Source organism: Mastomys coucha, unplaced genomic scaffold (genome assembly GCF_008632895.1).
Source record: "Mastomys coucha isolate ucsf_1 unplaced genomic scaffold, UCSF_Mcou_1 pScaffold15, whole genome shotgun sequence".
Classification (NCBI taxonomy): Eukaryota; Metazoa; Chordata; class Mammalia; order Rodentia; family Muridae; genus Mastomys; species Mastomys coucha.
This window is the reverse complement of record NW_022196897.1, coordinates 24,316,315-24,332,369: the sequence shown is the minus strand read 5'-3', so window position 1 is coordinate 24,332,369 and position 16,055 is coordinate 24,316,315. Positions and strand designations below refer to the sequence as shown.

The window sequence follows — 16,055 nt, the reverse complement described above, 5'->3', positions numbered from 1 at the left end:
CTGAGAAGCACACCCACTAAAATTGCTTGAATATCAACAAAAGAGTAACTGAGTTCTCTCTACTTGAATCTCTCTCTTTATAATAATCCCTAGATATGAAAATATCTGTCAGATTAATTGGCAATCGTTGGTGAAGCTTTATCTGAGTAGAGGAAGTTTTCCAAGATCAAACCACAGGTTCATCATTTCATATGGGAATAGAGGACAATGTGTTTGTGGAATTAAATATGGAGCTCACTTCATTTTAGAACACAGTATAGTTGGATTAAATTTTCTAGTTTAACTTTTTTAGATTTTTATATGTGTTGCATTTACATCATTTCCACACGTTCCCTCTTCCTCCTTTCTACTCCTCCCCTGTTTCATCTTTCCCACTCAATGCATAACCTCATCTTTAATATATATATATTAAAATACATATATGAAGGATGGATAGATAGATAGACAGAGAGATAGGTAAAGAGATAGATGAGTGGATGGATAGATAGATAGATAGATAGATAGATAGATAGATAGATAGTAGATAGGTGGCAGATTTAAGTATAGATGTAGATAGATAACTTGCTTGATGATTTTATGTGTGTGTCTCTGGATGGATGGATGGATGGATGGATGGATGGATGGATGGATGGATGGATGGATGGGTGGATGATGGATGACTGGCTGTTTGGTATTCCTCATATGTACATGTGTTTAGGGCTGACAATTTGGAATTAGATAAGCTATTGGGGGCTTCTACCGAGAGAAAACTGATAATTCTTCTCCCAGAAGCCATTAACTGCCTTAGCTACCTTAAGTTAAGCTACAGAACTGTTTAAGGTCTGTATAGATTGCCTACACTTCTGAATGCCCTGCATATCCATTTACCAGCCTACAGCCTTGGGTACCCAACCCCTATAGACAACAGACTGAATATACATAATTATAGCACCATTTGACCTTCCTAAACAAAGAGGTTTCCAAAGCACTGTTTACCACATTGAACCTGCACCCATTTAGTCCACCTGATATCAATAGACTACTGAGTTTGGAAGAAAAAGGGTGACTGCATAGTTAATATCAATCTAAGAATATATTACAAAAAGTGAACAATGAAGAACAAATTACAAAATGATGAGCAAACTGTTGGAAGAAGGAACGTTGGTATGTACGTGAACTTTGAATGAAGGAAGAAACTGTGGTGTTGACTGCATAGTAGGCAGACTAGGGGTGATAATGATGCACTGTATAGTACAAAAGTAGTACAGGAATGAACTTGGAATGTTTATACCACAAAATAGGAAAAACATTTAGGAGATAATACCATTCATTTGTATATTATACAACACATATAAACATATAAATATCTCTTATCATAGAGATTTTAACTTCATTTGTCAATTTAAATGAAAAGTGTATTACAAAGAGGTTAGAAAATTCCATGGACAGATGGAGCACTCAGGATGATGACTCCAATGTGTATATAAGATGCCAGAAGGTATATGAATAACAGGCTGTTGAGCTCCACCCTGCAGTGAACATAACCAGTTCATTGGTGTTGTGTCTGAGGTACAGTATCTAATTATGTTGATTACTAGCAGAAAATTCAAAACACTGCTAAATTAAACATTAAAAAATAAGATCAAGCTAGGTATAGTAGTTTATGCCATTAATTCCAGCACTCAGGAGGCAGAGGCAGACAGATCAATATAGATTCAAGACAACCCTGGTCTATATAGTAAATTCTAGAACATCTAGAGCTACATAGAGACATTGACTCTCAAATTATTTTAAAAACATAAAAACAAACCTATGCAAAAAAAAATTTCTTGTAATGAAAAAGAAGTAAAGATTTTGCTCCAAAAGCTATGAGCTATCCAATTGAAAACACAAGTCTGACATTAAATTTTAAACTATTTGTGGAAAATATCATGTGCAAATGGAAATATAGAGACGACTTTTGTATAACAAAGTTGGAAGAACTCTTTCCCAAGATTATCAAGATTGAGAATGTTAAACAGAGATAAGAGTAACATCTAAGATATTAGTAAGAAAGTCAGATTAAATTTTTCTAGAAAATGCTCACTCAGAGAAAAAATATTATATGTGCCCATCAAGGAGAAGTGCTAGCCAGCTAATGGAAAGAAGAAGGTACTGCATTTTGTCCTGCCAAGGATATTTCTCAGCGCTCCTTTCATATCTCGATTCCTTAGACTATAGATAAAGGGATTCAGCATGGGTGTGACCAGGCTATACATCACAGCCACAATGACATCCTTGTCATTAGTGTTATTATATGAGGGGACTAGGTAAAGGCCAATAATGGCTCCATAGTATAAAGAAACTACACAGAGGTGAGAGCCACATGTGGACAAGGCTTTGCAGATTCCCTTGATGGAGGGAGTTTTCAATATGGTGACTCCAATATGGCCATAAGAGACCAGGATGCAAATGAATGGCAGGGTAATGACCACCGTACCTACAGGAAGGATGACCAGCTCATTGATGGTGGTGTCTGAGCTGGACAGCTTCAGCAAGGCAGAGAGGTCACAAAAGTAGTGGGGAATAATATTATCTCTAAAATGAGATACACGAGTCAAGAGAAGGGAATGTACAAGGCCACATGCATTAGACAAGAACCAGGACACAACTACTAGTAGGACACAGAGGTTCTGATTCATGATCCTAGTGTAGTGCAGAGGGTGGCAGATGGCCACATACCTGTCATAGGCCATGGAGGTCAGAAGAAAGCTATCAATGCTCCCAAAAAATAGGAAAAAATACACCTGGGAAATGCACCCATCATATGAAATGGACTGACTGTGTGTCAGCATATTCATGAGCATCTTTGGAGCTGTGACTGATGAGAAAGAGATGTCTGTGAAGGCCAAGTGGCTAAGGAAAAAGTACATGGGGGTGTGGAGGTGAGAGTTCAGCCTGATGAGCAGGATGATGAGCAGGTTCCCCAGCACAGTTGTCAGGTACATGGCCAGGAACAGGACAGAGTACACAGCTTGGTCTTCTGCTCGAATGGGGAGCCCCAAGAGGATGAACTCAGACACAGTGCTCTCATTATCTACCTTCATGTTCTCTTATCTTTCTTCTTCTGGGGATGAAAACATGGAAATACAAATGAGAAGTTATTGTAATTAGAATACCATAAAATACCACTTTCAACTAATCACTATGCATTTCATGTAATATCTCACATTTTCTGTCACTACAACAGGGTAGTGATTGTCTGGATTTAAAAAAAAAAAAAAAAAAAAAAAAACATTTTCTGCCTAGAAAACCAATACATCTTCTGAGCAAATTGTTGGATCACTTTAGGATCTAGGAATTCATGATGAATAAATAAGACTTAAAAGCCAGAGAATGTGATTGACTGCTAATGATTTTAAATGACTTGCTTCACAAAAAGCTAACATAACAAAAAAATGTTTTTCAACTTTTTGGAGAATTCCTTTATTTTTGTCATTTCTATTCCTTCTTTTCTCACCGCAACTCGATCCTTACTCTCATTCTCTCTCAGATTGGTTACTTATTACAGTTACAACAAGTATACATACACACAAAAAACCAAATCCTATTGAATCTGTTAAGTTGTTCATATGGATATATGTTTAAGGCTGAACACCTGAGACTGATAAGATATCAGGAGGTCTTATCACTTATAAAAACATATTGTCCCTATCTCAGAAACCATTGAATGACTATATAGTAGGAGAAGTCATAGACACTAGACATGATATTACTCTGCATTATACTAAACCAATATAGTTTTCATCCATAATATAAATGCATATCCTTAGAGCCAAATCTATGAGTGTGTGTGTGTAATGTATGTATGTATGTATGTATGTGTATGTATACATTATGTATGTATGTGTGTATGTATGCAGTATGTATTATATATGTATGTATGTATGTATGTATGTATTGAAGGTAGTTATGCCACTTGTAATAATGCCATAGGCTACCTAACAAAGGCCAATACCAGGACTTGAAAGCTTCTTTTGAATTATTTAACTGAGTTAAAGAAAATTCCCCAAACAAAATGGGGTATTGCTGTTGGTTATCACACAGAACTTGAAGAGAAGACACTGTTGCTGAAGACACTACCACTTTGGACACAAGAATTTTAGAAATCAACCAGAACTGACATAGACTCTGCCAAATGAAGACTAACTTTCATAGTATTGGAACAAGCGATACAAGCTGCCAATAGAGAAAACAATCAATATTTCTACCCAGGTGTGACAATTAAAAAATCCAGTTGTCAATGTAGTAAGATATCTTCAAAGTTACCTATGTCTCAAAAGTTGCCAATAGCTGTCTAATTGAACTTAAGTCTCATTCAGTGGGAAGGAATTCACTCTTGGTGTTGTAAATTTAACCAGCAGCCCATGGCTGGTGAGATCAAGGGTGCTAGGGGAGAACCTGCACTGACATATTCCTAAACAATATTAAATACAATACTTGAGCATAAAATCTCAATTTTTATTAGATATTTTCTTTATTTACATGTCATATGGTATCTCCTTTCCCAGTTTTCCCTCTGAAAAAAATAAAAAAATAAAAACCCTGTTCCCTTCCCCCTCCCCCTGCTCACCAATCCACCCGTTCCCACTTCCTAGCCCTGGCATTCCCCTATACTGGGGCATAGAATCATCACAGGACCTAAAGTCTCTCCTCCCATTGATAACAGACTTGGCCATCCTCTGCTATACATATGCTGCTGGGGCCATTAATCCCACCATGTGTACTCTTTGGTTGGTGGTTTAGTCCCTGGGATCTCTGAGGGTACTAATTAGTTCATATTGCTGTTCGTCCTAAGGGGCTGCAAACCCTTCAGCTCCTTGGGTCCCTTTCTCTAGCTCCTTCACTGGGGACCCTGTGCTCAGTGATTAATAGCAAGTTGGGCACACCTTTAATCCCAGCACTTGGGAATAAGAGGCAGGCAGATCTCTGAATTCAAGACCAGTCTACTATACAGAGTGAGTTTCAGGCCAGGCAGAACACACAAAGAAACCTTGTCTTGAAAACAAAACAAAAACAAAACAAACAAACAAAAAAGATGTCCAAGTAAGAACTAACAAAATATTTTAATACTTAGTAGTACCGATTGAATTATAATGAGGGATAACTGGGCACAGGAATCTGAATACAATGTTGTTACAGGTAAAAATAATACCTGTCTTGTAGTCAGACCATGAGGGTTAAAGGTAAACAAGACAGCTTTCCTGCCATCCTCTGAAAAGACAGATATAAAGATCAGTTTGAAAGAAATTATTTTATGTAGAGTTTTGATATGACTCTATCCTTTCAAGCTTTTAGTGCATACTAGGTCAGGAAGAACTGTTTTCAGTAGAAGTAACTGCCCTGTTATGGTTTTTGGAGGAGATAGCAGAGACCAGTACCACACACTAGACACATTCACATCTGCACATCCATACACAAACACCGTAATGTAATGTAAATAATATGCCACCCTGACAAGACCTCTTACTGAACCCACTTACCTTCATCCATAATGTATGTGCTGATTCCTCCATTTCTCCCTAAAAGACAAAAGGCACAGTGAAATGGGTAGCCTCTAAGATGCTCAAAGCTCCACTGTGGTTGAATCACCCACTAGAGACACTATATTTATACCATAGCCTCATATTTGCAGTTTGTAATACAGTGAGTGATTTTAACTTAAAATATGAGGAACATGCAGGGAATAATCCCACCATCCTCAGCTTTGACCTAGAGACAAACAAGATATAATTACTGCATTTCCTCTGGCTCCCTGGGGAAGAAATCTCTTACCGAAGCAGGCATAAGGGAGTTCACCTTTGAGGAAAAGCATTAATAACCACAAGCCAGCCATTAGAAAATTGGCAATTCAAAAGTTCATTGCCTTCTGAATTTGAGTTGGGGAAAATGTAGTCCAGAGGTCACAAAAAAGTAAGCTATAGAGGGTAATAATTAAAGACTTCTAAACTGAGATTACTTATTTTAGAAATTTTATATCTTTTTATTAAATGTGTATGGGGTTGGGTTATGTGTTTATGAATCCAGGTGCCCACAGAACCCAGAAGGAGGTTTCAAATCTCTTAGAGCTGGAGTCTCAGGTGGTTGTGCACTGTCTGATATGATGCTAGGAAATGAATTCAGATCTGCTGCAAGAACAGTATGTACTCTTTGACTACTGTGCTGTATCCTAAATTCCATGTTATTTCAAAAGCACTATGAACAGGTCACCTTAATCGTCCATTTTTTTAAAGGTCCCTGGAAAAAGAAATATTTCTATGAAATATCATTCTCTTGCCCAAGACTGATACAGGTTATGTTTCATTGTATACTTCTCATAACACTACAAAATAAACACTTAATGTATATATAAATCTAATGTAGATACATTAAACATGATTTTATACTCAGCCCTTAGAAAACTGATCCTAAATATATACCGTGCCTCTCAGCTTCATTTCTTCTATGCCTGGTAGAGTATTAATAACATGTACTCACATTTTCAGATAAAAAAAACCTGTAGATTTTCATAAATATTATGAATATGACCAATCTTTTTATATTAAATCTATAGTTTGAATTGATTTTCTAAATTTTATTTTATGCATATGAATGTTTTGACTGCATGTATGTCTGTGTACCATGTGCGTTGTACTGGAGGAGCCAGAAAGAGTACATTAAATTCCCTGGGACTGGTGTTATAGATGGTTGTGAGCTGTCATATGAGTTTTGAGAACAAACTTAGGTCCTTTGTAAGAGCAGCCAATGTTCTCAGACTTTGACCCATCTCTCTAGCCCTTTGAACTGATATTCAAATGAAACAATCTTATAAAAAGATTTAGACTCTGAATATGATCTGGGTCCTACTGTTATACCAGATCATCGTTTGTCCTGAAGATAATGCTACATTGGACCTGCCTAGAGCTAACTATGTTTTTCTCAGACTGATGAATATCATTTCACCTCCTTCTATTCCTACATACATGAAGTATTTAAGTTGATGAGTCTATGAATTAACAATTGATGTTACTATTTATAGATGTATAGGTTTTTACATTTTCCTCCAAATCATACTAACCCTGTACTTCCCCAAGTGTCCATACCTTGCCCCAAAAATAACTTATTACTTAATAACAAATCACTCATTTTTAATATACAAGTGATGAAACAAAAATTTTTCTGTCCTCTATACATTTAATTTAAGTTTTATAATTGACAAACTGTTCGTGATACTCCCTGATAGTCTTTTTAATTTCTTAGTATTATTTGTAATGTCTCTTTTTTCATCTTTGAATATGCTTATTTATTGTTTCTCTTTCTTGGGGAGTTATTCTACCAAATGTTCATCACAATAAGTTTAAACCCTTAAAAACACCATTTTCATCTTGATATTTTCTATTTTCTTCTAAGTATCTATTTCATATATTTCTATTCAACTGAAGCATTATTTTGTTTTTTTTATTTTTATTTTTGACTAATTTGGGATTTGATTTGTTCTTTCTTTTCTCCATCTCCACTCATTCCTTGAGTTGCACCAACACATATTTTCTTGGATGGCTTTTTATCCTTCTGGTGTAGGTACTTCTCTACTTTTCTAATGATTACAATATATTACCTTTTTTAAAGTTCTTGGCTTGTGAAGTCTCAGATCCATAAACTTTAAAGGGTACTGTCATTGCTGTTGGTAAGACATTATTGCTGAAGACCATGTACTTACTCCTAGAACATCAGAAACAATTAATAAATAACAAACAGAGACAACTTTGGAGATAGAAAACCTAGGAAAGAAGTCAGGAGCCATAGATGCAAACATCACCAAAAGAATACAAGAGATAGAAGAGAGAATCTCAGGTGCAGAAGATACCATAGAAAACATTGACACAACAGTCAAAGAAAATGCAAAATGGAAAAAGACTCTAACTCAAAACATCCAGGAAATCCAGGATGCAATGAGAAGACCAAACCTAAGGATAATAGGTATAGAAGAGAGTGAAGAATTCCAGCTTAAACGGCCAGTAAATATCTTCAACAAAATTATAGAAGAAAACTTCCCTAACCTAAAAAAAGAGATGCCCATACACATAAAAGAAGCTTACAGAACTCCAAATAGATTGGTCCAGAAAAGAAATTCCTCCTGTCACATAATAATCAAACACCAAATTCATAAAACAAACAAAAAATATTAAAAGCAGTAAGGGAAAAAGGTCAAGTAATGTATAAAGACAGACCTATCAGAATTACACCAGACTTTTTCCCAGAGACTATGAAAGCCAGAAGATCCTGGACTGATGTCATACAGACCCTAATAGTACACAAATGCCAGCTCAGGATATTAAACCCAGTAAAACTCCCAATTACCATAGATGGAAAAACCAAGATATTCCAAGACAAAACCAAATTTACATATGTTTCCACAAATCCAGCCCTTCAAAGTATAATAAAAGGAAAACTCCAAAACAAGGAGGGAAACTAAATCCTAGAAAAGCAAGACAGAAATCTTTCAAAAAAAATAAAAGAAGATAGCCATATGAACAGAAATCCAACTCTAACAACAAAAATAACAGGAAGCAACAATTACTTTTCCTTAATATGTATTAATTCAATTCCCCAATGAAAAGACATAGATTCTGAGACTGGTTACATAAACAAGACCCAACATTTTGTTGCATACAGGAAACCCACCTTAGTGACAAAGACAGACACTACCTCAGATTAAAAGTCTGGAAAACAATTTTGCAAGCAAATGATCCCAAGTAATAGCCATTCTAATATCGAATAAAATCGACTTTGAAACCAAAAGTTATCAAAAAAGATAAGGAGGAACACTTCATACTCATTAAAGGAAAAATCTGCCAAGATGAACTGGCAAATCTGAACCTCTACACTCCAAATGCAAGGGCAACTACATTCATAAAAGAAACTTTACTAAAGCTCAAAGCACACATTGCAAGGCATACAATATTAGCGGGAGATTTCAACACCACAATCTCTGCAATGGACAGATCATGGAAACAGAAACTAAACAAAGATAGTGAGACTAATAGAAGTTATGAAACAAATGGATTTAACATATATATATATAGAGAGAGAGAGAGAGAAAGAGAGAGAGAGAGAGAGAGAGAGAGAGAGAGAGAGAGAGAACAGTTTATCCTAAAACAAAAGAATGTACCTTCTTCTCAGCATCTCATGGTTACCTTCTCCAAAATTGACCATATAATCAGTAACAAAACAGGCCTCAACAGATACAAGAAGATTGAAATAATTCCTTGTATCCTATCAGATCACTATGGACTAAGGCTGCTCCTCAATAACAACATAAACAATAGAACACCCACATACACGTGGAAGCTTAACAACACTCTACTCAATGATAACTTGGTCAAGGAAGAATAAAGAAAGAAATTAAAGACTTTTTAGAGTTTAATGAAAATGAAGCCACAACATACCCAAACTTATGGGACACAATGAAAGCAGTCCTAAGAGGAAAGCTCATAGCTTTGAGTGCCACCAAAAAGAAACAGGAGAGAGCATACAATAGCAATTTGACAGCATATCTGAAAGCTGTAGAACAAAAAGAAGCAAATTCACCCAAGACAAGCCAAAGGCAGAAAATAATGAACTCAGGGCTAAAATCAACCAAGTGGAAACAAAAAGAACTATATAAAGAATTAACTAAACCGGGAACTGGTTCTTTGAGCAAATCAACAAAATAGATAAACCCTTAGCCAGACTGACTAGAGGGCACAGAAACAGTATCCTAATTAACAAAATCAGAAATGAAAAGGGATACATAACAACAAAAACTGAGGAAATCCAAAAAGTCATGAGATCCTACTATAAAAGCTGATACTCAACAAAACTGGAAAACCTGGATAAAATGGATAATTTTCTAGTCAGATACCAGATACCAAAGTTAAATCAAGATCAGATAAACTATCTAAACAGTCCCATATGCCCTAAAGAAAGAGGAACAGTCATTAATAGTCTCCCAACCAAAAAAAGCTCAGGACCAGATGGGTTTAGTGCAGAGTTTTATCAGACCTTCAAAGAAGACCTAATACCAATACTCCTCAAACTATTCCACAAAATAGAAAAAGAAGGTATTCTACCCAATTCATTCTAGGAAGCCACGATTACTCTGATACCTAAACCACACAAAGACCTAACAAAGAAAAAAAAGCTTCAGACCAATTTCCCTTATGAATATCAATGCAAAAATACTCAATAAAATTCTTGCAAACTACCAGGCAGTGGTGTCACATGCCTTTAATCCCAGCACTTGGGAGGCAGAGGCAGGTGGATTTCTGAGTTCAAAGCCAGCCTGGTCTACAGAATGAGTTCCAGGACAGCCAGGGCTAAACAGAGAAACCCTGTCTCAAAAAAAAAAAAACAAAAAACAAAAAAACAAAAACAAACAAACAAAAAAATCTTGCAAACTGAATCCAAGAACACATCAAAATGATCATCTATCATGATCAAGTAGTCATCCCAGGGATGCAGGGATGGTTCAATATATGGAAATCCATCAACATAATCCACTACATAAACAAACTCAAAGAAAAAAAACCATATGATCATCTCATTAGATGCTGAGAAGGCATTTGACAAAATCCAACTACTCTTCATGATAAAAGTCTTAGAAAGATCAGGAATTCAAGGCCCCTACCTAAACATAGTAAAAACAATATACAGCAAACCAGTAGGCCAACATCAAACTAAATGGAGAGAAACTTGAAGCAATCTTGAATCTAAATTCAGAGCCTAGACAAGGCTGCCCACACTCTCCCTACCTATTTAATATGGTACTTGAAGTCCTAGCCAGAGCAATTAGACAACAAAAGGAGATCAAAGGGATACAAATTGGAAAGGAGGGAGGCAAATTATCACTATTTGCTAATGATATGATTGTATAGTTAAGTGACCCCAAAAATTCCACCAGAGAACTCCAAAAGCTGATAAACAACTTCAACAAAGTAGCTGGATATAAAGTTCACTCAATCAAATCAGTAGCATTCATCTACACAAAGGATAAACAGGCTGAGAAAGAAATTAGGGAAACAACACCCTTCACAATAGTCACAAAAAATATAAAATACCTTGGTGTGACTCTAAGCAAATGAAAGATCTGTATGACAAGAACTCCAAGTCTCTGAAGAAGGAAATCAAAGATCTCAGAAGATGGAAATATCTCCCATGCTCATGGATTAGCAGGATTAATATAGTAAAAATGGTCATCTTGCCGAAAGCAATTTACAGATTCAATGCAAATCCCCATCAAAATTCCAACTCAATTCTTCACAGACTTGGAAAGAGCAATTTGCAAACTCATCTGGAATGACCAAAAAAAACTAGGAAAGCAAAAACTATTCTCAACAATATAAGAACCTCTGATGGAATCACACCCCTGATCTTAAACTGTACTACAGAGTAATTGTGATAAAAAAAAAAAAAACTGCATGGTATTGGTACAGGGACAGGCAAGTGGATCAATGGAATAGAACTGTAGACCCAGAAATGAACCCACACACCTATGATCACTTGATCTTTGGCAAAGGAGCTAAAACCATCCAGTGGAAAAAAAGACAGCATTTTCAATAAATGGTGCTGGCTCAACTGGTGGTGACCATGTAAAAGAATGCAAATCGATCCATTCTTATCTCCTTGTACAAAGCTCAAGTCCTAGTGGATCGAGGACCTCCACATAAAACCAGATATACTGAAAGTAATAGAAAAGAAAGTCGGGAAGAGCCTTGAGCACATAGGCACAGGGGGAAATCTTCTGAACAGAACACCAATAGCTTATGCTCTAAGATCAAGAATTGACAAATGGGACCTCATAAAATTACAAAGATTCTGTAAGGTAAAGGACACTACCAATAGGACAAAATGACAACCAGCAGATTAGGAAAAATTTACCTATCTTTACCAATCCTATTTATGATAGAGGACTAATATCCAATATATACAAAGAACTCAAGAAATTAGACCCCAAACGATCAAATAATCTTATTAAAAATGGGTTACAATGGAATTCTCAACTAAGGAAACTCGAATGGTCCAGAAGTGTTCAACATCCTTAATCATCAGGGAAATGCAAATCAAAACAACCCTGAGATTCCACCTTATACTAGTCAGAATGACTAAGATCAGAAACTCAGGTGGGTCCTTCTTAAAGTCCTCTATCAGAAACAGGGTTGCTAAATATCTTTTTCCAATCTGCAGATTGCTGATTTGTCCTACTAAGAATGTCCTTTGCTTCAAAGAAGCTTTTCAATTTTATGACGTCCCATTTTTCAATTTTTCCCCTGAAAGCATAAGCAATTGGTGTTCTGTTCAGGAAGTTTTTCCCTGTACCCAAGTATTCAAGGTTCTTCCCTACTTTCTTTTCTATTAGATTCAGTGTATCTGGTTTTATATGAAGGTCCTTGATCCTTCTGGACTTAAGCTTTTTGCAAGGAGATAGGTATGGATCAAGTTGCATTATTCTACATGCAGACTGGCATGTGAACCAGCACCATTTGTTGAATGAGCTGTCTTTTATCCACTGGATGGTTTTAGATTCTTTGCAAAGTTCAGGTGAACATAGGTGTGTAGGTTTATTTCTGGGTCTTCAATTCTATTCCATTGATCTCTCTGTCTCTCTACCAATACCATACAGTTTTTACTACTATTGCTTTGTAATACAGCTTGAGGTTAGGGATGATAATTCCCCAGGAAGTTCTCTTATTATTGAGAATAGCTTTCATTATCCTGGTTTTGTTGTTGTTGTTCTTGTTCCAAATGAATTTGCAAATTGCTCTTTCTAACTCTATGAAGAAATGAGTTGGAATTATGATGGGGATTGCATTGAATCTCCAGATTGCTTTTAGTAAGATGGCCATTTTTACTATGTTAATCCTGCCAATCCATGAGCATGGGAGATCTTTCCAACTTCTGAGGTCTTTTTTCAACTTCTTTCTTCAGAGACTTGACATTCTTGTCATACAGGTCTCTCATTTGCTTGGTTAGAGTCACAGCAAGATATTTTATATGGTTTGTGACTATTAAGAAAGATGTCCTTTCCCTAATTTCTTTCTCAGCATTTTTATCCTTTGGGTAGAGGAAGACTATCAATTTGTTTGAGTTAATTTCATATCCAATCACATTACTGAAGTTGTTTATCAGCTGTAGGAGTTCTCTGGTGGAATTTTTGTGGTCACTTAAGTATACTATTAAGTCATCTACAAATAGTGATATTTTGACTTCTTCCTTTCCAATTTGAATCCCTTAGACCACCTTTTGTTGTCTAATTGCTCTGGCTAGGACTTAAAGTACTATATTGAATAGGTAGGAAGAGAGTGGGCAGCTTTGTCTACTATGTTTAGGTATGGACCACGAATTCCTGATCTTTCCAGGACTTTTATTGTGTATTTTTTTGTGTTTTTTTTTTCTTTGAGTTTGTTTATATAGTAGATTGCATTGATGGATTTCTGTATATTAAACCATCCCTGCATTCCTGGGATGAAGCCTACTTGATTATGGTGAATGGTAATTTTAATATATTCTTGGATTCAATTTGCAAGGATTTTATTGAGTATTTTAGCATCAATGTTCATAAGGGAAATTGGTCTGAAATTATCTTTCTTTGTTAGATCTTTGCATAGTTTACGTATCAGAGTAATTGTGCCTTCATAGAACAAATTGGGTAGAGTACCTTCAGTTTCTATTTTGTGGAATAGTTTGAGGAGTTTGGGTATTAACTCTTTTTTGAAGGTCTGATCGAAGTCTGCCCTAAACCTATCTGGTCCTGGGCTTTTTTGGTTGGGAGACTTTTAATGACTGTTTCTGGTTTTTAAGGGGTTTGGGTCTGTTTAGATCATTTATCCTATTCTGACTTAACTTTGGTACCTGGTATCTGTCTAGATAATTGTCCATTTCACCCATATTTTCCAGTTTTGTTGAGTATGCACTTTTGTAGTAGGATCTGATTTTTTTTTATTTCCTCAGTTTCTGTTATGTCTCCCTTTTCATTTCTGACTTTGTTAATTAGGATATTGTCTCTGTGCCCTCTGGTTAGTCTGGCTAAGGGTTTATCTATCTTGTTGATCTTCTCAAAGAACCAGCTCCTTGTTTGGTTGAATCTTTTTATAGTTCTTTCTTGTTTCTACTTGGTTGATTTCAGCCCTGATTTTTTGTAACCCTCCTGACTTGAGGGCTGATTCTTCAGACCCTGCCTGCCTCTCATAACCACACCTCTCTGCCCACCTCCTGCTATTTGCCACACCTTGCTCCTGATTCCAGTTACATCTGAAGTCCCGCCTCTACAAAGACTAAAGAAGCTGCTGATTGGGCCTATATGCTGACGAACTTGGGGGAGGGGTTTTGCCTAACCTATTCTGCCTCTAGGCTTATAACAAAGAGATTATTAAATGGAAGATGACTGGGTGATTACATCTCCTGTTGTCTAATTTTTAAGGTGCCTTCCACATGGGTAAGATATTATGGCTAGCCAATTTCCCCCTGACTCCATATTCCAGAAAACCCAATCTTATTGTTGCCACTGGCTGGTAATAGGTGGCGCTCAATGGGAGGCTGGATTGGAGTAGAAAGGAACAGAGATCTCTTATTTAAATATTAAGGATGTATGGTGGGTTCCGCCAGGAAACGGCAAGTTCCGCTGGGGCACGGCAAGTTTTGCTGGCTTAGTCTGAGGCCACGCTAGCCCAGATATGGACGTAGACACTTCTCACGTGGAGTAAGTGGGCTGCGGGGTTATACAGGGTTGACTAACTCCAAATATATAGAGACGACCCTCTTCCAAGTAGGCTCTAGGGTGGAGAACAAATGAAATAGAAGCACCTCCCAGGAAGTGGAGGAACTATGGGGACAGAAACGAGCCATGTAGAGGCTATAGTTCCCTGTGGCATTTCTGGAAAATTCCCTGATATTTTTCTATGTTGTTATGTTATATGTAAGTTTGTCCTGTCCCGATTGTATGAATGCTGAGTCTATTGTCTGTGTGTCGTTATATGTTACACGTAGGTAAAATATAATTATGGCTAGCCAATTTTCTCCTGACTCCATATTCCAGAAAACCCTTTCCTACTGTTGCCTCTGGCTGGCAACAGGTAGGAGTATTTCCTGCTGTCTACTCCTCTTGGTTGTATTTGCTTCTTTTTGTTCTACAGCTATCAGATGTGCTGTCAAGCTGCTAGAGTAAGTTCTCTCCAGTTTCTTTTTGGAGGCACTTATAGCTATGACTTTTCCTCTTACCACTGCTTTCATTGTGTCCCATAACTTTGGGTATGATGAGTCTTCATTTTAATAAAATTCTAAAAAGTCTTTAAAATTTGTTTCTTTATTTCTTCCTTGACCAAGTTATCATTGAGTAGAGTGTTGTTCAGCTTCCACATGTACGTGGGCTTTCTATTTTTTGTTGATATTGAAGACAAGCCTTAGTTCATTGTTATCTGATAGGTTTACTTCAATCTTCTTGTATCTGTTGAGGCCTGTTTTGTGACCGATTACATGGTCAATTGTGTAGAAGTTACCATGAGGTACTGAGAAGGTATATTCTTTTGTTTTAGGATGAAATATTCTTTAGATATCTGTTAAATCCATTTGGTTCAAAACTTCTGTTAGTTTCACTGTGTCTCTTTTTAGTTTGTGTTTCCATGATCTGTCCATTGATGAGAGTAGGATGTTGAATTCTCCCACTATTATTGTGTGAGGTGCAATTTGTGCTCTGAGCTTTAGAAAAGTTTCTTTTATAAATGTGGGTGCCCTTGCATTAGGAGCATAGATGTTCATAATTAACAGTTCTTCTTGTTAGATTTTTTTGATCCATATGAAGTGTCCTTCCTTATCTTATCTGAAACTTTAGATCAAAAGTTAATTTTATTTGACATTAGAATGACTACTCTAGCTTGTTTTTTGGGACCATTTGCATGGAGAATTGTTTTCCAACCTTTAACTCTGAGGTAGTATCTGTCTTTGTCACTGAGGTAGGTTTCCTGTATGCAGCAAAATATTGGACCCTGTTTATGTAACTAGCCTGTTAGTCTATATCTTTTAATTGG

The 16,055-nt window shown here is 36.5% G+C and overlaps 1 protein-coding gene across 1 annotated transcript; it reads right to left on the bottom strand.

Annotated features, from left to right (window-relative positions):
* Positions 1 to 2,105: 2,105 nt before the first annotated feature.
* On the bottom strand, positions 2,106 to 3,065 carry LOC116091617 (olfactory receptor 50-like). The gene has a single exon (XM_031373190.1). The coding sequence runs from the start codon at positions 3,063 to 3,065 to the stop codon at positions 2,106 to 2,108; it is 960 nt and encodes a 319-aa protein (XP_031229050.1).
* Between the last annotated feature and the right edge of the window lie 12,990 nt (positions 3,066 to 16,055).